The sequence below is a fragment of the Vicugna pacos genome, chromosome 15 (genome assembly GCF_048564905.1).
Source record: "Vicugna pacos chromosome 15, VicPac4, whole genome shotgun sequence".
Lineage (NCBI taxonomy): Eukaryota > Metazoa > Chordata > Mammalia > Artiodactyla > Camelidae > Vicugna > Vicugna pacos.
Window position 1 is genome coordinate 16,463,494 of NC_133001.1, and position 14,868 is coordinate 16,478,361.

Below are 14,868 nucleotides of genomic sequence, written 5' to 3' on the forward strand. Positions count from 1 at the left end.
CTGTGCGTTAAGGTCTCCAATTTACTGTATACTTAAGTAGGTTTGTCTTTTGGCTTTAGTTATATTGATGTTTTTAAGTTTACCATCTGAGGCTGATTATGATTAGAAATAGTTGAATAATTGATTTCATTTAGTATGTGGAAATTTGTGAAAGCTACATGTATTTTCATTGTGGTAGAATATACATGGCATAAAAAGTATCATAGTAAACATAAGTGTACAGTTCTGCGGTATTAAGTATATTCACATTGCAACCATCACCACCATAAGTCGCCAAAATTTTTTCACCTTCCCCAGCTGAAACTATGTATCTGTTAAATACTTTACTTACCATTCTGTCTTCCCCCAAACCTTTGCAACCACTATTCTACTTCCAGTCTCTATGAATTTGGCTCTCTAGGTACCTATATAAGTAGAATCATACAATATTAGCCTTTTAGTGACTGGCTTATTTCACTTAGCATAATGTCTTCAGGATTTCATCCGTGTTGTAACTTGTATCAAAATTTCCTTTTTAAAGTTGAATAATATTTCACTATATGCATATACTACATTTTGTTTATCCATTCATCTGTCAGTGGACACTTTGTGGTTGCTTACACCTTTTGGCTATTGTGAATAATACTGCTATGAGGATGAGTGTACAAATATCCATGTGAGTCCCTGCTTTCACTTCTTTTGTGTATATACCCAGAAGTGGAATTGCTTGAATCATATGGCAATTACCATTTTCTATTTTCTTGATAATAGCCATCCTAATGAGCGTGAACATGTATTCTTTTAAGTAGTAAATACACACATATGTAGGGTGTATATTTACTTAGAAATTGTGTATTTGGTTTTATTGGATTTAAATAATTCATTCACTTCTGCAGCCAACTAAGAATTTATTCTCCTGAACAAAAATGTAAATCCAGGTCTTAATTCCTAACTATTTCTTATTCTGAATTACTAACAATTTGCATGTATAATGTTATATACTAGAAATGTCATTTAATGTGACTGTTCTCATAATCTCATGGAATATTAAGCCTCCCATATGCCAAGACTATACTGTAGTTGTTTTTGTCAATTTTGTTGATTCCTTTTATTCAATTCCTCTTGCACTTACTATCGTATAATTTAGTAGTAATTATATGATGAACAGATTTCTATTTCAGAGTCCTTGTCTTGTGCTATTTCACTTGCACTCCCCACAAAATTGACATAACTAGTGGATACTTTTGGCATATTTGAGACTTATTATTCAATGAGACTATCAGCATGTCTTCAAAATTATAACAGGTAGTAATTTGTAATGAGGATATTAACTACTTCATGGGTGTATTTTAATATTTGAATGAGATAGAGTATATCTAACAAGTGCCTGACATGAATGTGGGGCTCTCCTATAAGACTGGTGTTGGAGGACCAAGTCTATTCGTGAATGAGTCTAGCCAGAATCCTGAATCTCAATTAATGTACTTGAATATTTAGAAAAATTTTCAAAAGATCTTGGCCAGTATTCCCCTGCAGTGTTAAGAATCTGCTGTTCTAGAAAAAAGTAAAGATATGAATAGGTGAGGAGGATGGGTTGTCATCTGTTAATATAATGTATTTTTTAATGTATGGGTTTATTTGTGGAAAACAACTTTGCTGCACAAATAGAGGATGTTTTTTCTTCTTGCAAAATCTCCAACTTGTAAATCAGCATTGAACCGAGTAAGTGTTGATCTGGAAAGCAGTTTTTTAAGGTCTGTTTATTCAGTTTCTTTACATAACAGTGATGACTGTATTTATATCATGAACAAAATACTCCAATTTTTAAAATGTTAAAATTGCTAAAGGAAAAATATATTGTGTCTGTTTTTCCCACATATGGCTAAAAGAATGAAAACAGATAGTGTTAAGCACACTGTAATTCTTTTGTAGAATGTCTGATTTATCATCATCAGTATGTCTTAATGAAAAGTTTTTTTCTTGATTTACAGTATTCCGAAGATATGAAGCACAAGACCACTCTTCTGGAGCTTCAAAAAATGTTTACATATTTAATGGTATGTTTGAGAATTGTGTATGGAAAACTAACTAGATATACCCTTTGACCAAAAGTGAAAACATTAATTGGTGTTTATTTGTGTTGACTTTGTCCTGACTATATATTCTTATTTTTCAAATTGAATTTGTCAGTTACTGATGTTCTTTGTCATAATGAATTTTAACAGTCACATTTCAGTCATTTACATTTTGTTAATTTATCCTTTGGAAAATTTCTTGTATCTGATCCTTTTCCCATCATGAGGCCACTCCCCCAGTACTCCCCTTACCCCTTAGTCTTAGGGTTTTCTGACCAATTTCTCTTTATCTCTCTTAATTCCCACCCCTAAAACTATCAAAGTAATCAATCTTGAAAGAATAGCAAATCTTAAAATATTACTATCCTAGTTAAAGCTCTTAAGTGATTTTTTTATTATGAACAGAATGATATTCAGATTTAATCAGCATAGCGCATACCCCGTGTGATTTTTGCCTTTTCTCTTTAACCTCCTCTCCACATCCAGCCTTACCCTGTAGTAACCGTAAGCCTTTAGAAGTCCTTCACCCTGTTGCTTCATCACTTGTGCAGTTACTATCTTGCTCCTTCTGTCTGTGGCTCTCTTCTGTTAGTGCTCTTCTCCATTTTCTTCCTTTTGTTATCCTTCGAGAATCAACTTGATTTTCTTGAGAAAGCCTCCCCTCTAAGAGACCAAAAATTGCAGAATATCTCTACGTCACCTTAATTCTGTTTTACCATCTTTTGTATTGACAGTTACTTGTCTCACCTGTTAGAATCTTAAGGACAGAAATCATACCATATTTATTCCTGTGTATTTCAGCTTCTAAGATTTAATGAGACTTTTTAACAAAAAGATTAGTTGAGTCCACTTTTAAATCTCCTTTTTTAAGAGCGTTGGAACATGCCATCTGAATGACAAAGCAGTTTTACTGCTGTTTTAAACTACTCAACAAAAGTTTAGTTTATGGGAAGCTTAATCACTCTGCAGAGACTTTGTATTTTATGCTTCCCAATGCAAATCTGTGTCCTTTGAGTCCCATATTCCTTCCTAGACATTTCTAGACTTAAAAAATAAAACTTTCTTAACTTATGGTAGGTTAAGCATCTCTGGCACTGAGAATGTTAAACTGAAAATGCCGTGAAAATTAAAAAAATGAAATAGTAGAGAGTGTTTTAGTACTTCATAGATTTACTACCTGTTTTGTTGTTGTTTTTTATTCAAGAACCTTGTGATAATTTTTATTTCTATTTGCGACTTAGAGTTGTTTATTTGATTGTTTTATAATCCTACTCCTTCCCCCCGACCCCTCCTTTTCTTTTACAGGAAAGTGAATGCAAAGCATATAATCCTAGACCCTTTTGTAAAACGTATACTATGGATAAACAGCCTCTGAATACTGGGGAGCAGAAAGATATGACAGAGTTTTTTACTGATCTTATTACTAAAATTGAAGAAATGTCTCCAGAACTGGTTAGTACTAGAATATTGAAGTTTCTTTGAAATTTGTATGGATTTGCCCAATTTTAATTACTGACTTTTGTTTTTGTTTTGTTTTGTTTTAAAGAAAAATACTGTCAAAAGTTTGTTTGGGGGTGTAATTACAAACAATGTTGTGTCCTTGGTAAGTATTCTACCTATTCTTTGCTTTTTGGAAATCTTAATGTATATTTTAGCTTATGATAAATGACTAATTTTTTACTATTAACTGACCAGGATTGTGAACACGTTAGTCAGACTGCTGAAGAGTTTTACACAGTGAGGTGCCAGGTGGCTGATATGAAGAACATTTATGTGAGTAATGCTGTATATATTTGTTAACATTTTTCTGCTTTTAACTGGTTGTACATAGCAGGCTTATGTTGTTACCTTGAAAAAAACATTAATTTCGATGTTTTCATCTATTTTCTTCTTGTGATGCTACTCAAATAAAAATTAAAGGCAGACCACAAAGCTGATTTTTCCCAATCAAAAGTTAAATACTTGAGGTTTTGAATAACTTGTAAGATTCATAGAGCATCTTGTGTTTTTACTACATTTGAGTTCACTTTTTTAAAAACTTTGTTTTCCTCTGTGCATTCTACCCAAATTGTAATTAATGCTTTTTATATTTTTGCATGTTGTAAACAATAATATGAAATAATATTCATTTGAAAATATGTGTTTATACACAGGAATCTCTTGATGAAGTCACTATTAAAGACACTTTAGAAGGTGACAACATGTATACTTGTTCTCATTGTGGGAAGAAAGTACGAGCTGAAAAAAGGTTTGCTTTTGAAACATAATTTTTATGATTTTGATAAATCATCAAATGGAAGTAAAACACAGACTTAGGATAAATTAATGTTAAACTTCTATGAAAATCATGTGGTTAAGGTTATGGTCAGCTGCTTGGAGCTCCTTCTCATACAGCAATTTTTCATTTAGTTACTCAAGTAACCTTTCAAGCATTCTTACATTTTTTTCCCCTTATTATTAATCAAATGTTTACCAACATCTATATAACTGCTTAGCTTTCTACCATGCACTCAATAGAGCATGATAAAGAGTCTACTCTTGAACTGAATACCTTTTCTGAATCTCTAAAGTGAGAGATTTTTTTCTCAAGAGCCAGCCATAAGGTGGTTGGTTTAGGACAAAGTAGTTGGATAAAGATGTTTCAATTCTACAGATGAACATTGAGTGACAAATAGAAATTAGATTGAAAGAGCATCTTATGCAGTTAGTTACTAGGAACAAAGGCAGAAAATTAGAGGTATAACTTTGTATGTACAGGAAGTCTGGGATTGGGCCATCCCTGCCTCAGGTAGATGATTTGCACTTACCAATAATAGAGAATAAAATTGGTAATATACAGTGACATCAAATGATTAAAATATAGATTTGAGGATTATCTGCATAATTAATTGATTGAAGCTATCAGAACATCTGCCTGAGAAAACATAACTGTTGCAAAGAACTCAGACCTAAGCCTGACTAAAAGTGCAGAGGAAAAAGTGACAGAATGGAAGCCAGGAAAGAAAAAGTCAGGATAGATAGGATTGTAATGCAGAAACTGGGAAAGAGAATGTCAAGAAGTTACTCATTCAAGTGACATAGTCCACAGAGATGGGAAAAAAAATAACAGCTGAGTAAAATCACTGGATTTTTTTGAAAAGGTAGTTTAGTGATGTGTTTTGTGAGGCTGTAACAATAGAAGCAGAGTCATCAGAATATATGGTGTCAAGTATAGATCATTTTAGAAGTATGACAATAAGAAAACAGCAAGGAAGATGGAATCTAGAAAGAGCTTTGGGATCGAACAGAGGAGCTTTCTGCATGAAGTAGATCTGAGCATGTTTGAAGGCAAAGAATGAAAAGCCATGTCTTAGAATTGCTTAATAGATTTTTCCAGGTGAGTATACATTTGAAAAGAATATTTTTCTCAATCTCCAGAAGTCAAACTGGTTGCAAGAGAGAAAAATTGTAGGTGGACATGCTCAAAAGAAAGCATAGCTATACAGACAGTTAAAGGTAGAAGACAAACTTATCTGACTAGAATTGGGTCAGGCCAAGAATTAAGGACTTACACAGAATGGAGTCAGTCAAAAGTTTGTTACTGTGGAGGAATATAAAGAGTCAATAAAAGATAATTGAGAGGCTGAATTCTTTGGAGAATCTTTTAGTTGAAATAAATAAACTTATTGAATAAATCTTTGATGTTCAAAGATTTGATAACTTTTGACTTCTTGAAACATTACCTTCTTTTGGCTAATATGATTCTACTGTTTTTTTGAAATACTGTTAAATCTCTCCCAGGCAAAGTATTATTCAGACGTTTTGTGCTCTTATACTTTTAAATGTCTATAATAACATAGTAAGTGTTAAATAGAAATGGGCCAAGGATCATATTCTGTTCTGTCTTCAAACCTTTGGTTTCCTCAGTTTATTCATTCTTTCCTGAATAATTTTACCTATAAATTCTAACATCAATTTCTGCTGAAATGCTAATGAATCCCAAATCATTTTATCTAATTCAGAATGCTGCACAAGTCCTTTAATGATTCTTAGCTCTCAGGATAAAGTTCATACTCTAACATTATCCATAAGGCTGTTCATCTTTTGATTCCTTTATGCTTCATAACCTCATCATTTACCAGTCTCCCAAATAACCAGTAATGATGAATTTTCAGAGTTTTTTTCCCTCTGCTTGTGACTTAGTTCCCCTACCTTCCCTGTCTCCCTAAATTCCTATTTAAAAAAAAAATTAAGCTTGGTTTAAACAAATTCTGGTTTGAATCCTTTATACAGTGAAGAATTATTCCCTGAAATTCGTATTTTTCATAAATCCAAGTTTTTAATATGTATTTTATTTAAACTGAAATTTTGTTCTTTCAGACCTGAACTAGCAGTAAGTCACACCATAAAATTTAGGTAACCAGTTGACCTGCTGCTGCTATTGCTATTACTATTTTGGTTGTAATATCAGGCAACACTCATTGAATGCTATTTGCCAGGCAGTGTTCTAAAAGTAGTAAGGAGTAGGTACTTTAATTTCCATTTCACAAATCAAAGATTAAGCTCAGATGGGTTAAGTAACTTCTTTAGGGTCATACATCTGATAATTGAGACAGCCAGACTTAGCAATTCTAAGTGCACAAAAATTAATTCTTATTTAAAGTGGAGAAGAAAACTCTGAACCCAGGACCTCTTGCCTTTGGAATATGTTGTGACTCCTGTTTATGCATCCATAGCACCTCTACATGTCTTTGTCATGGTATATACCACAGTCTGCTATCGTTTTTTGTATTTTTTATCTAGACACAGGAAAGCCCTTTCATAATGGGAGAAGGCATGTAAGAGGGGAATAGATTGATTAGCTTGATTGATTGTGGATTTGATAAGAGCATGATTTTGAGTACTATTTATTATTTAGTCTGAGTTGAGTATTGAAATAAGTGTAATGTAAAGGTAATTGGTAACAGCTGGAGTACTTTTGAAAGATAATTTTTAACAAATTTTTTTTGTTTTTTTTGTTTGCCTTTCAGAGCATGTTTTAAGAAATTGCCTCGCATTCTGAGTTTCAATACTATGAGATACACATTTAATATGGTCACAATGATGAAAGAGAAAGTGAACACACACTTTTCCTTCCCATTACGTTTGGATATGACACCTTATACAGAAGACTTTCTCATGGGAAAGAGTGACAGAAAAGAAGGTAATTTTCCCTCTCTTTCTCTTGCCTATATTTATTGTAAGTTTCCATAACAAGATAATCATAATTATAAAGTTGCAATCAACTACACTTTTAACAAAATTAAATTGAATAGTAGAAAGGAGAATGTTTTTAAAAGACAGTATGGCATATTCAGTCAATTGACCAATATTTTGTGTCTACAAGGACTATGTTTCTGGCACCTTTCTTGGGCTTTGGGACACAGTAGTGAATGAGATAAACATGCTACCTGCCTTTGAAGAGCTTTAGTCTAGTGGGCACATGGTATATTGAATAAAAGTTAAAAACATGATGTGTTGTCAGATAGTGAATGTATCACAGATTGAGGGGAATCAGGGAGGGCTTTCAGGACAAGGTGACATTTAAGCAGAGCTTGAGTAAGAACCAGACTGAGTGGAATGGATATACTCTATGTTGGGGGTGGGATGGGGACAGCACTTAGTAGGTTGATGAGATTAGGCAAAAGGGTAGCAGCCAGATTTTGTTTGTAGGCCATGTTAGTAATTTTGATCTTTATTTCAGTGTGAAACAGTGGAAAGTTTTAAGCAGGGAACTGAGATAATCACATGGGATCTGGAAAAGGTTATTGTGACTATAGCCGTAGAGATGAATTAGAGAATGATAAAAGGAGTGTGGGGAGGCCATTATAGTAAACCATAGAAATGGTAGCATAGATAAGATAGCATACCAGTAGGGTTGGAGAGAAGTGTATGTTGAAAGAGTGAACAGAATTTAATGACTCCATGAATAAATAAATCCAACAAAGTTACTGAACATTTATCTACTATGTAACTTGCTGTTACAGGAATGGGAATTTAGTGACAACAGAGAACAAGGTCTTTGTCCCTATGAAGCTTACAGTTTTGTCAGTCTGCTATTAGAGGGAGGAGGAAAAGTTAACAGCGGTTTCTGGCTTGATCAGCTAGGTGAATAGGATGAGTATTTCAGGATCTCAGGAAAGAGGGAATGTGGTCAGAAGTATTAAATGCTAAAGAAAAGGAATAGTTCCAGTAATAACGTGACTGAAAATTAACTAATACATTGAAGGTCTTTTGGTTATCAGAACAGTTTAAGTTTGGTGATGCAATAGAAAGTCAGGTTACACTGAGTTAAAAATGGCATTTGGCTTGTAAGTAGTTAATTCTGAACTACTATTACTTCTGTAAGACCACGTAAGACCGTTGATTTTCAAACATCTGTGTATATATATGGCCCAAGAACCACAGTGAAGAACAGAAATAGATGAGAGGAGAGAAGAAAGCAGAATACCTTTCTTAACCTTTTCCATTCTTCTTTAGCCAGAGAAGTTTGATTTTATATAATAAGTGTCCCTGGCAATATTTTCTTTGTATAGAAAGTTATGCTGACTTAAATTTTTAAGATTCGAAGAGCCACCATATTATAAGATTTAGGAAAGAGAAACCATATTTTAATTTTTATACTGCATTACCTGACACTTAATGAGCATCCAGTAAATGTTTTACTCTCATTAAATGTGAGATTAGAGGTATAAACAATGACTGTAGGCTATTCTTTCCAGAGAAGAACATACCCTTTCTTTGAAGAGAGAAGATGGTAACTGTAGCTATGAGGGGTTAAGGGATTGAATTTTAAAGTTAGAATTTGAATAGATCTAGGATTTGTAGGAAATGACCCAGAAGAGATAAATTTGGAAATATAGACAAAGAAATGAGTATTGTATATATACATCATACTTTTTAGAACTTTTTCAAACCATTTGTAAAATTAATGCAAGACTGTGTAGTAACTGTGCTTTACTGTATTTTTCATGCTGCCTCCATGTGCGGAAGTAGCAAAAATTTATGTCAAGATAAAAGAATTTATTAGGCCACAAGTGACGCATTCAGAGTCAAATACTAGTGCATCTAAACTCCTCAGCCACTGCTTTGACATTGTCACCTACTTCTTCCTCTTCGCCTAATTGTCACTTCACTTTTCAGGTTAGGCTGTGCACTCACGTAGACCAAATCTGCTCTCATTTTTTGCTTCCAATTACACTCCTTTCTATGTGATGGTGGGAATACAGATAGTAAATCATACATCTTCTGTAAATTTTTCCTTAGTAACTTTTATACCTTTCACATTGAAATCTCCTTGGTTTGGAAGTATATATTTTATTTCTCTCTACGTAAAGCTTCCAATACAGGGTGTTTTCTATTAACCGATAAACAGTTGGAAGCATTCAACCATTTCCCTTAACCTGAGACTAACAGGCATAAAAATGTTACTGCCTTTCAGATTTTGTTTGCCTGCTCCTCATAAAGATAGTACAGAGTGTTTCATTCAAGTTTATCCATTTCAAAAGAAATAGCTAGATTAAACAAAAAGAACACATTTTATGTTTACATGTTACAATGAGGTTGTCCATAGTTATGCACTAACACGTGGTTGTTTTCCAACGGTTTGTATAAATGTTCCTTAAACTTGTAGGCTATGGATGGTGAATGACTAGCAAATGGAGTTGTTTTGTACCTGTTTTCATGTATAAAGTGTGCCTATTTCTGTGCATAAAAAATACAGTATGTAAAGTGGTTCTAAGGTGTCACTGTGTGCAGCTTTCAAAATTATTGCCATTGTTTTATGTAAATCATTTCAGGTTTTAAGGAAGTCAGTGATCATTCAAAAGACACAGAGAGCTATGAGTATGACTTGATAGGAGTGACTGTTCACACAGGAACAGCAGATGGTGGGCACTATTACAGCTTCATTAGAGATATAGTCAATCCACATGCTTATAAAAACAATAAATGGTGAGTTTTAACTATTTTATTCTTGGGATTTGAAAAAATCTTTTTTTCTGTTCTTAAAGTATAAGATTTTGATAGCTTTTTCTTGAAATAGTTTTCTGATTTTAGTTTTCTAAAAACTTTCTATAAAGTTGGGAAAGGGGGTACATAAAGTGTTGAAATGAAAGCAGCTTTCAAAAGATAGTATGAATCTGTTGTTCTTAAACTTCATAGATCTCCAGACTTTTGAGAATTTGGATGAATGCTTGCCTGAGAAAAATGAGCACAAAGTTTTGCACACAACTTTAGATTCATAGACAATATTAACACCTTCCAAATCTTACCTCTCTGTGTTCACTTATTCAAGAACTGTTTACTGAATACCTTCTACAGTGTGACCACAAAGTCCTTATATATTCCAGTTAAAAATTACCTGCATACTTCGTTCTTTTCACCTTACCTTTCCCTTCTGACACACACATTCTTTTTATCATCTTTTATCAAGTTAATGGTTGGATGTCACTGATAGCTGGTTTTTGGTTTTTGGATGTTGTTGGGTCAAGTCTCAAGTATAGACTGTTGCTGTGCTAGGGAATGTTGTAAGTGTTACAGATACTGCTTTGAGCAGGGTATACATAGATAAGTTGATCTGCAGTTGACAGGATAGTTTTGTTCAACTATATGTCACTCTTTAAGCCATCATGTCCATGGTATCTCTTACTTTTTTGTTCATGTGAATATATTTCTATATTTTGAATCTTTTTTGTTCATAAATTTTATTTTTTTATTTATTTTGGGCAGGGGGGTAATTAAGTTTGCTTATTTATTTTTAGAGGGGGTACTGGGGATTGAACTCAGGACCTTGTGTATGCTAAGCATGCACTCTACCACTTGAGCTATACCCTCCTTGCTTGTTCATAAATTTTAAAATGGTGTCTTTATCATTGTAAGTTCTCCATTCTCTTAATGTTTTCTAATAGCTTTACATGTAATGTGTATATTTTTCTATGTCTGTGAGTCTTTCTGTTTTGTAAATAAGTTCATTTGTGTCATATTTTAGATTATACATGTAAGTGAAATGTGCTATTTGTCTTTCTCTGTCTTACTAGTAAGTGACTTACTTCACTTAGTATCATAACCTCTAAGTCTATCCATGTTGCTGCAAATGGCATTATTTCATTCTTTTTATGGCTGAGTAATATTCCACTGTGTATGTGTATATATTTAGGTTGTTTCCATGTCTTGGCAATTGTAAACAGTGCTGCTGTGAACATTGGGGTGCATGTATCTTTTCAAATTAGAGTTTCATCCAGATACATGCCCAGGAGTGAGATTGCTGGATCATATGGTAACTCTATTTTTAGTCTTTTAAGGAACCTCCATACTGTTTTACATAGTGGCTGCACCAATTTACATTGCCACCAGCAGTGTAGGAGGTTCCCTTTTCTCCACACCCTCTCCAGTGTTTGTTATTTGTCGATATTTTTAATGATGGCCATTCGATGGGTGTGAGGTAATACCTCTTTGTAGTTTTGATTTGCATTTCTCTGATAATTAGCAGTATTGAGCATCTTTTCATGTGCCTGTTGGCCATCTGTATGTCTTTGAAGAAATGTCTGTTAGGTCTTCTGCCCATTTTTTGATTGGGTTGTTTGGTCTTTTGTTATTGAGTTGTATGAGCTATTTGTATATTCTGGAAATTAAATATTTGTTGGTTGCATCATTTGCAAATATTTTCTCCCAATCTGTAGGTTGTCTTTTTGATTTGTTTATGGTTCCTTTGCTGTGCAAAAGCTTGTAAGTTTAATTAGGTCCCATTTGTTTATTTTTGCTTTTATTTCTATTGCCTTGGGAGACTGACCTAAGAAAACATTACTATAGTTTATGTCAGAGAATGTTTTGCCTTTGTTCTCTTCTAGGAGTTTTATAGTATTATGTCTTATATTTAAATCTTTAAGCCATTTTGAGTTTACTTCTGTGTACAGTGTGAGGGAGTGTTCTGTCTTCATTGATTTACATGAGGCTGTTCAGCTTTCCCAACACGACTTGCTAAAGAAACTGTCTTCTCATTGTTTATTTTTGCCTCCTTTGTCAAATATTGATTGACCGTAGGTGTGTGGGTTTATTCCTAGCCTCCCTGTTCTGTTTCATTGATCCATGTCTGTTTTTGTGCCAGTACCACACTGTTTTGGATTACTATAGCTTTGTAGTATTGTCTGAAGTCTGGGAAGGTTATGCCTCCAGCTTTGTTCTTTTTCCTCAGTATTGCTTTGGCAAGTCTGGATCTTTTATGGTTCTGTATAAATTATAGGATTATTCTAGTTCTGTGAAAAATGTCATGGGTAATTTGATAGGAATTGCATTAAATCTGTAGATTGCTTTGGGTAATATGGCCATTTCAGCCATATTAGTTCTTCTAATCCAAGAGCGTGGGATACCTTTCCATTTCTTTAAATCATCTTCAATTTCCTTTATCAATGTCTTATAATTCTCAGCATTATAAGTCTTTCATCTCTTTGGTCAGGTTTATTCCTAAGTGTTTTATTTCTTACTGATGTAATTTAAAAAGGAATTTTTTTTTAAATTCCCCTCTCTGATATTTCATTGTTAGTGTATGAAAATGCAACAGATTTCTGTATGTTAATCTTAGGTCCTGCTAACCATCTGATTTGATCAGTTCTAGTAGTTTTTGTGTGGAGTCTTAGATTTTATCTGCATATTATGACAGTTTTACCTCTTCTCCAATTTGGATACCTTTTATTTCTTGTCTGATTGCTGTGGCTAGGACTTCCACTACTATATTGAATAGAAGTGGTGAGTGGACATCCTTGTCTTGCTCCAGATTTTAGCAGTAAGGCTTTCCAGTGTTATGTTGTCTGTGGGTTTGTCGTAAATAGCTTTAATTATGTTGAGATATATCTCCTCTATACCCACTTTGGTAAGAGTTTTTATCATGAATGGATACTGAATTTTATCAAATGCTTTTTCTGCATCTATTGAGACAATCATTTGGTTTTTGTCTTTTGTTGATGTGTATCCCATTGATCGATTTGCTTATGTTGAACCATCCTTGTGCCCCTCAAATGAATCCAACTTATTTGTGGTGTAGGATCTTTTTATGTGTTGTTGGCTTTGGTTTGCTAATACTTTGTTGAAATTTTTTGCATCTATGTTCATAAAAGCTATTGGCCTGTAATTTTCTTTTTTGGTATTTTTGTTTAGTTTTGGTAGCTTTACATGTTATATTTATGTGAACTTTTTGTTTCTTGCTTTTATGAACTCTTCTGTTCCTCCTAGGTTATAAATAGATCTGTCAGACTTTAGGGTAGTTATGACTACGTTGTAAAATTACATTCCCAATTTCTAGTAGATTAGAATTGTCAGAACAAGAGCTTGGAATTTATCCTGTTTTAATAAGTTTGACCAGTATTTGTGATGTGTTAGAAATAGTACATATATACTTGATCAGCACTGTGTGTTCTGCCTTAGGTATCTTTTTAATGATGCTGAGGTAAAACCTTTTGATTCTGCTCAACTTGCCTCTGAATGCTTTGGTGGGGAGATGACGGTAAGTTTTATTCAAAAATTATAAATGTTTTGTGACTTTCTAAGTGCTTTGCAGTATCATAAAATCCAATAGCTAAGTCATTCACTTTTTTTTATCGCCATGATTAAATCAAAAATTATTCAGTTGTTGCTTATTATTTAGTATTGTTTAGTATGTTTGGAACATATACCAGACATTAGGAAATATTTTTAATCACTATTTCTTTATCTAAGAAGTTTTCATTAAGACACTTAAGTCTTACAGTTGAACAATTAGATAATACTGTAAGTATTGAATTACATTGCCATGAGACATTATGATTGAGTAAGTTGTTTACTTGAATATTTTGAGATTAGAGCAGAAAGAAATTACTCTTTATTTAGAGTTCATATCAACGATCTTTGACTAAGAAGTTGACTTAAGCTGAACTTTTAAAGATTGTTCTTTAGTACTTTCTTTTTCTTTTCTTTTCTTTTCTTTTCTTTTCTTTTCTTTTCTTTTCTTTTCTCTTCTTTTCTTTTCTTTTCTTTCTTTCTTTTTTTTTTTTTGTGAAGAGAAGGTAATCAGATTTATTTATTTGTTTTTAGAGGAGGTCCTAGGGTTTGAACCCAGGACTTCGTGCATGCTAAGCATGCACTCTACCACTTGAGCTATACCCTCCCCCGCTTTAGTACTTTTTTAACAGCAGCAGCCACCTGCTTATTACTAATAACAGGATAGAAAAAGACTATCTGTTCTGTAATTAGCAGTTAAATATAAGAAAAGATAGTCAGGTTGGAGTAGTAGTATAATAATTTCACTTCTTCATAGGCAATTTACCCTAGTACCAATTTTCCGAAAACTTTAAAAGTACCTTGTTGATTTTCACAAATCAAGTATTAAAAAGTCATTTCTATTTCACAGGTAAGCTCAGATAAAGTTATTTTCCCCTTTAATAGCCATATTGATTGTGAAATAACTGTTCACATTCTGGATTTTAATGAAGAGGCTTTTTTATTGCTCTTTAGTGCTTTTATGAACTATTCTGAGTAGAAAAGAAAAAGTAGACCAATTGCTCACACTTGGAAAATGGGTAGAAGGAAGTAAATAATGAGTTACCATTGAAGCCATAACTAAATGTATTGCATCCCTAGATGTTATTCCATAGGATAGTTCCTTTAAAAAAAAGAAAGAAAGAAAGAAAAGAAACAAACTGTGTTAAACTCTTCTTTTAATTTAAAAGGCAGTTTTTCAGATTGCAGGTTCATTTTATTAAGCTTTATATATTTGATAGTAAAGTACCTTAAAAAATGTTTTGAACCTTTGTTTTTAAGTACATAT

General features: G+C 33.2%; 1 protein-coding gene across 2 annotated transcripts in view; it reads left to right on the top strand.

Annotated features, from left to right (window-relative positions):
• Positions 1-14,868, top strand: part of USP34 (ubiquitin specific peptidase 34) — a 203,801-nt gene that overhangs the window by 143,569 nt on the left and 45,364 nt on the right. For both annotated transcript variants that reach the window (XM_072937675.1, XM_072937674.1), the window contains 8 exons: positions 1,971-2,036; positions 3,360-3,506; positions 3,601-3,657; positions 3,750-3,827; positions 4,208-4,302; positions 7,064-7,236; positions 9,872-10,025; positions 13,491-13,569. In XM_072937675.1, the coding sequence (XP_072793776.1) occupies positions 1,971-2,036; positions 3,360-3,506; positions 3,601-3,657; positions 3,750-3,827; positions 4,208-4,302; positions 7,064-7,236; positions 9,872-10,025; positions 13,491-13,569 (849 nt within the window). The remainder of the gene's footprint in view (positions 1-1,970; positions 2,037-3,359; positions 3,507-3,600; positions 3,658-3,749; positions 3,828-4,207; positions 4,303-7,063; positions 7,237-9,871; positions 10,026-13,490; positions 13,570-14,868) is intronic.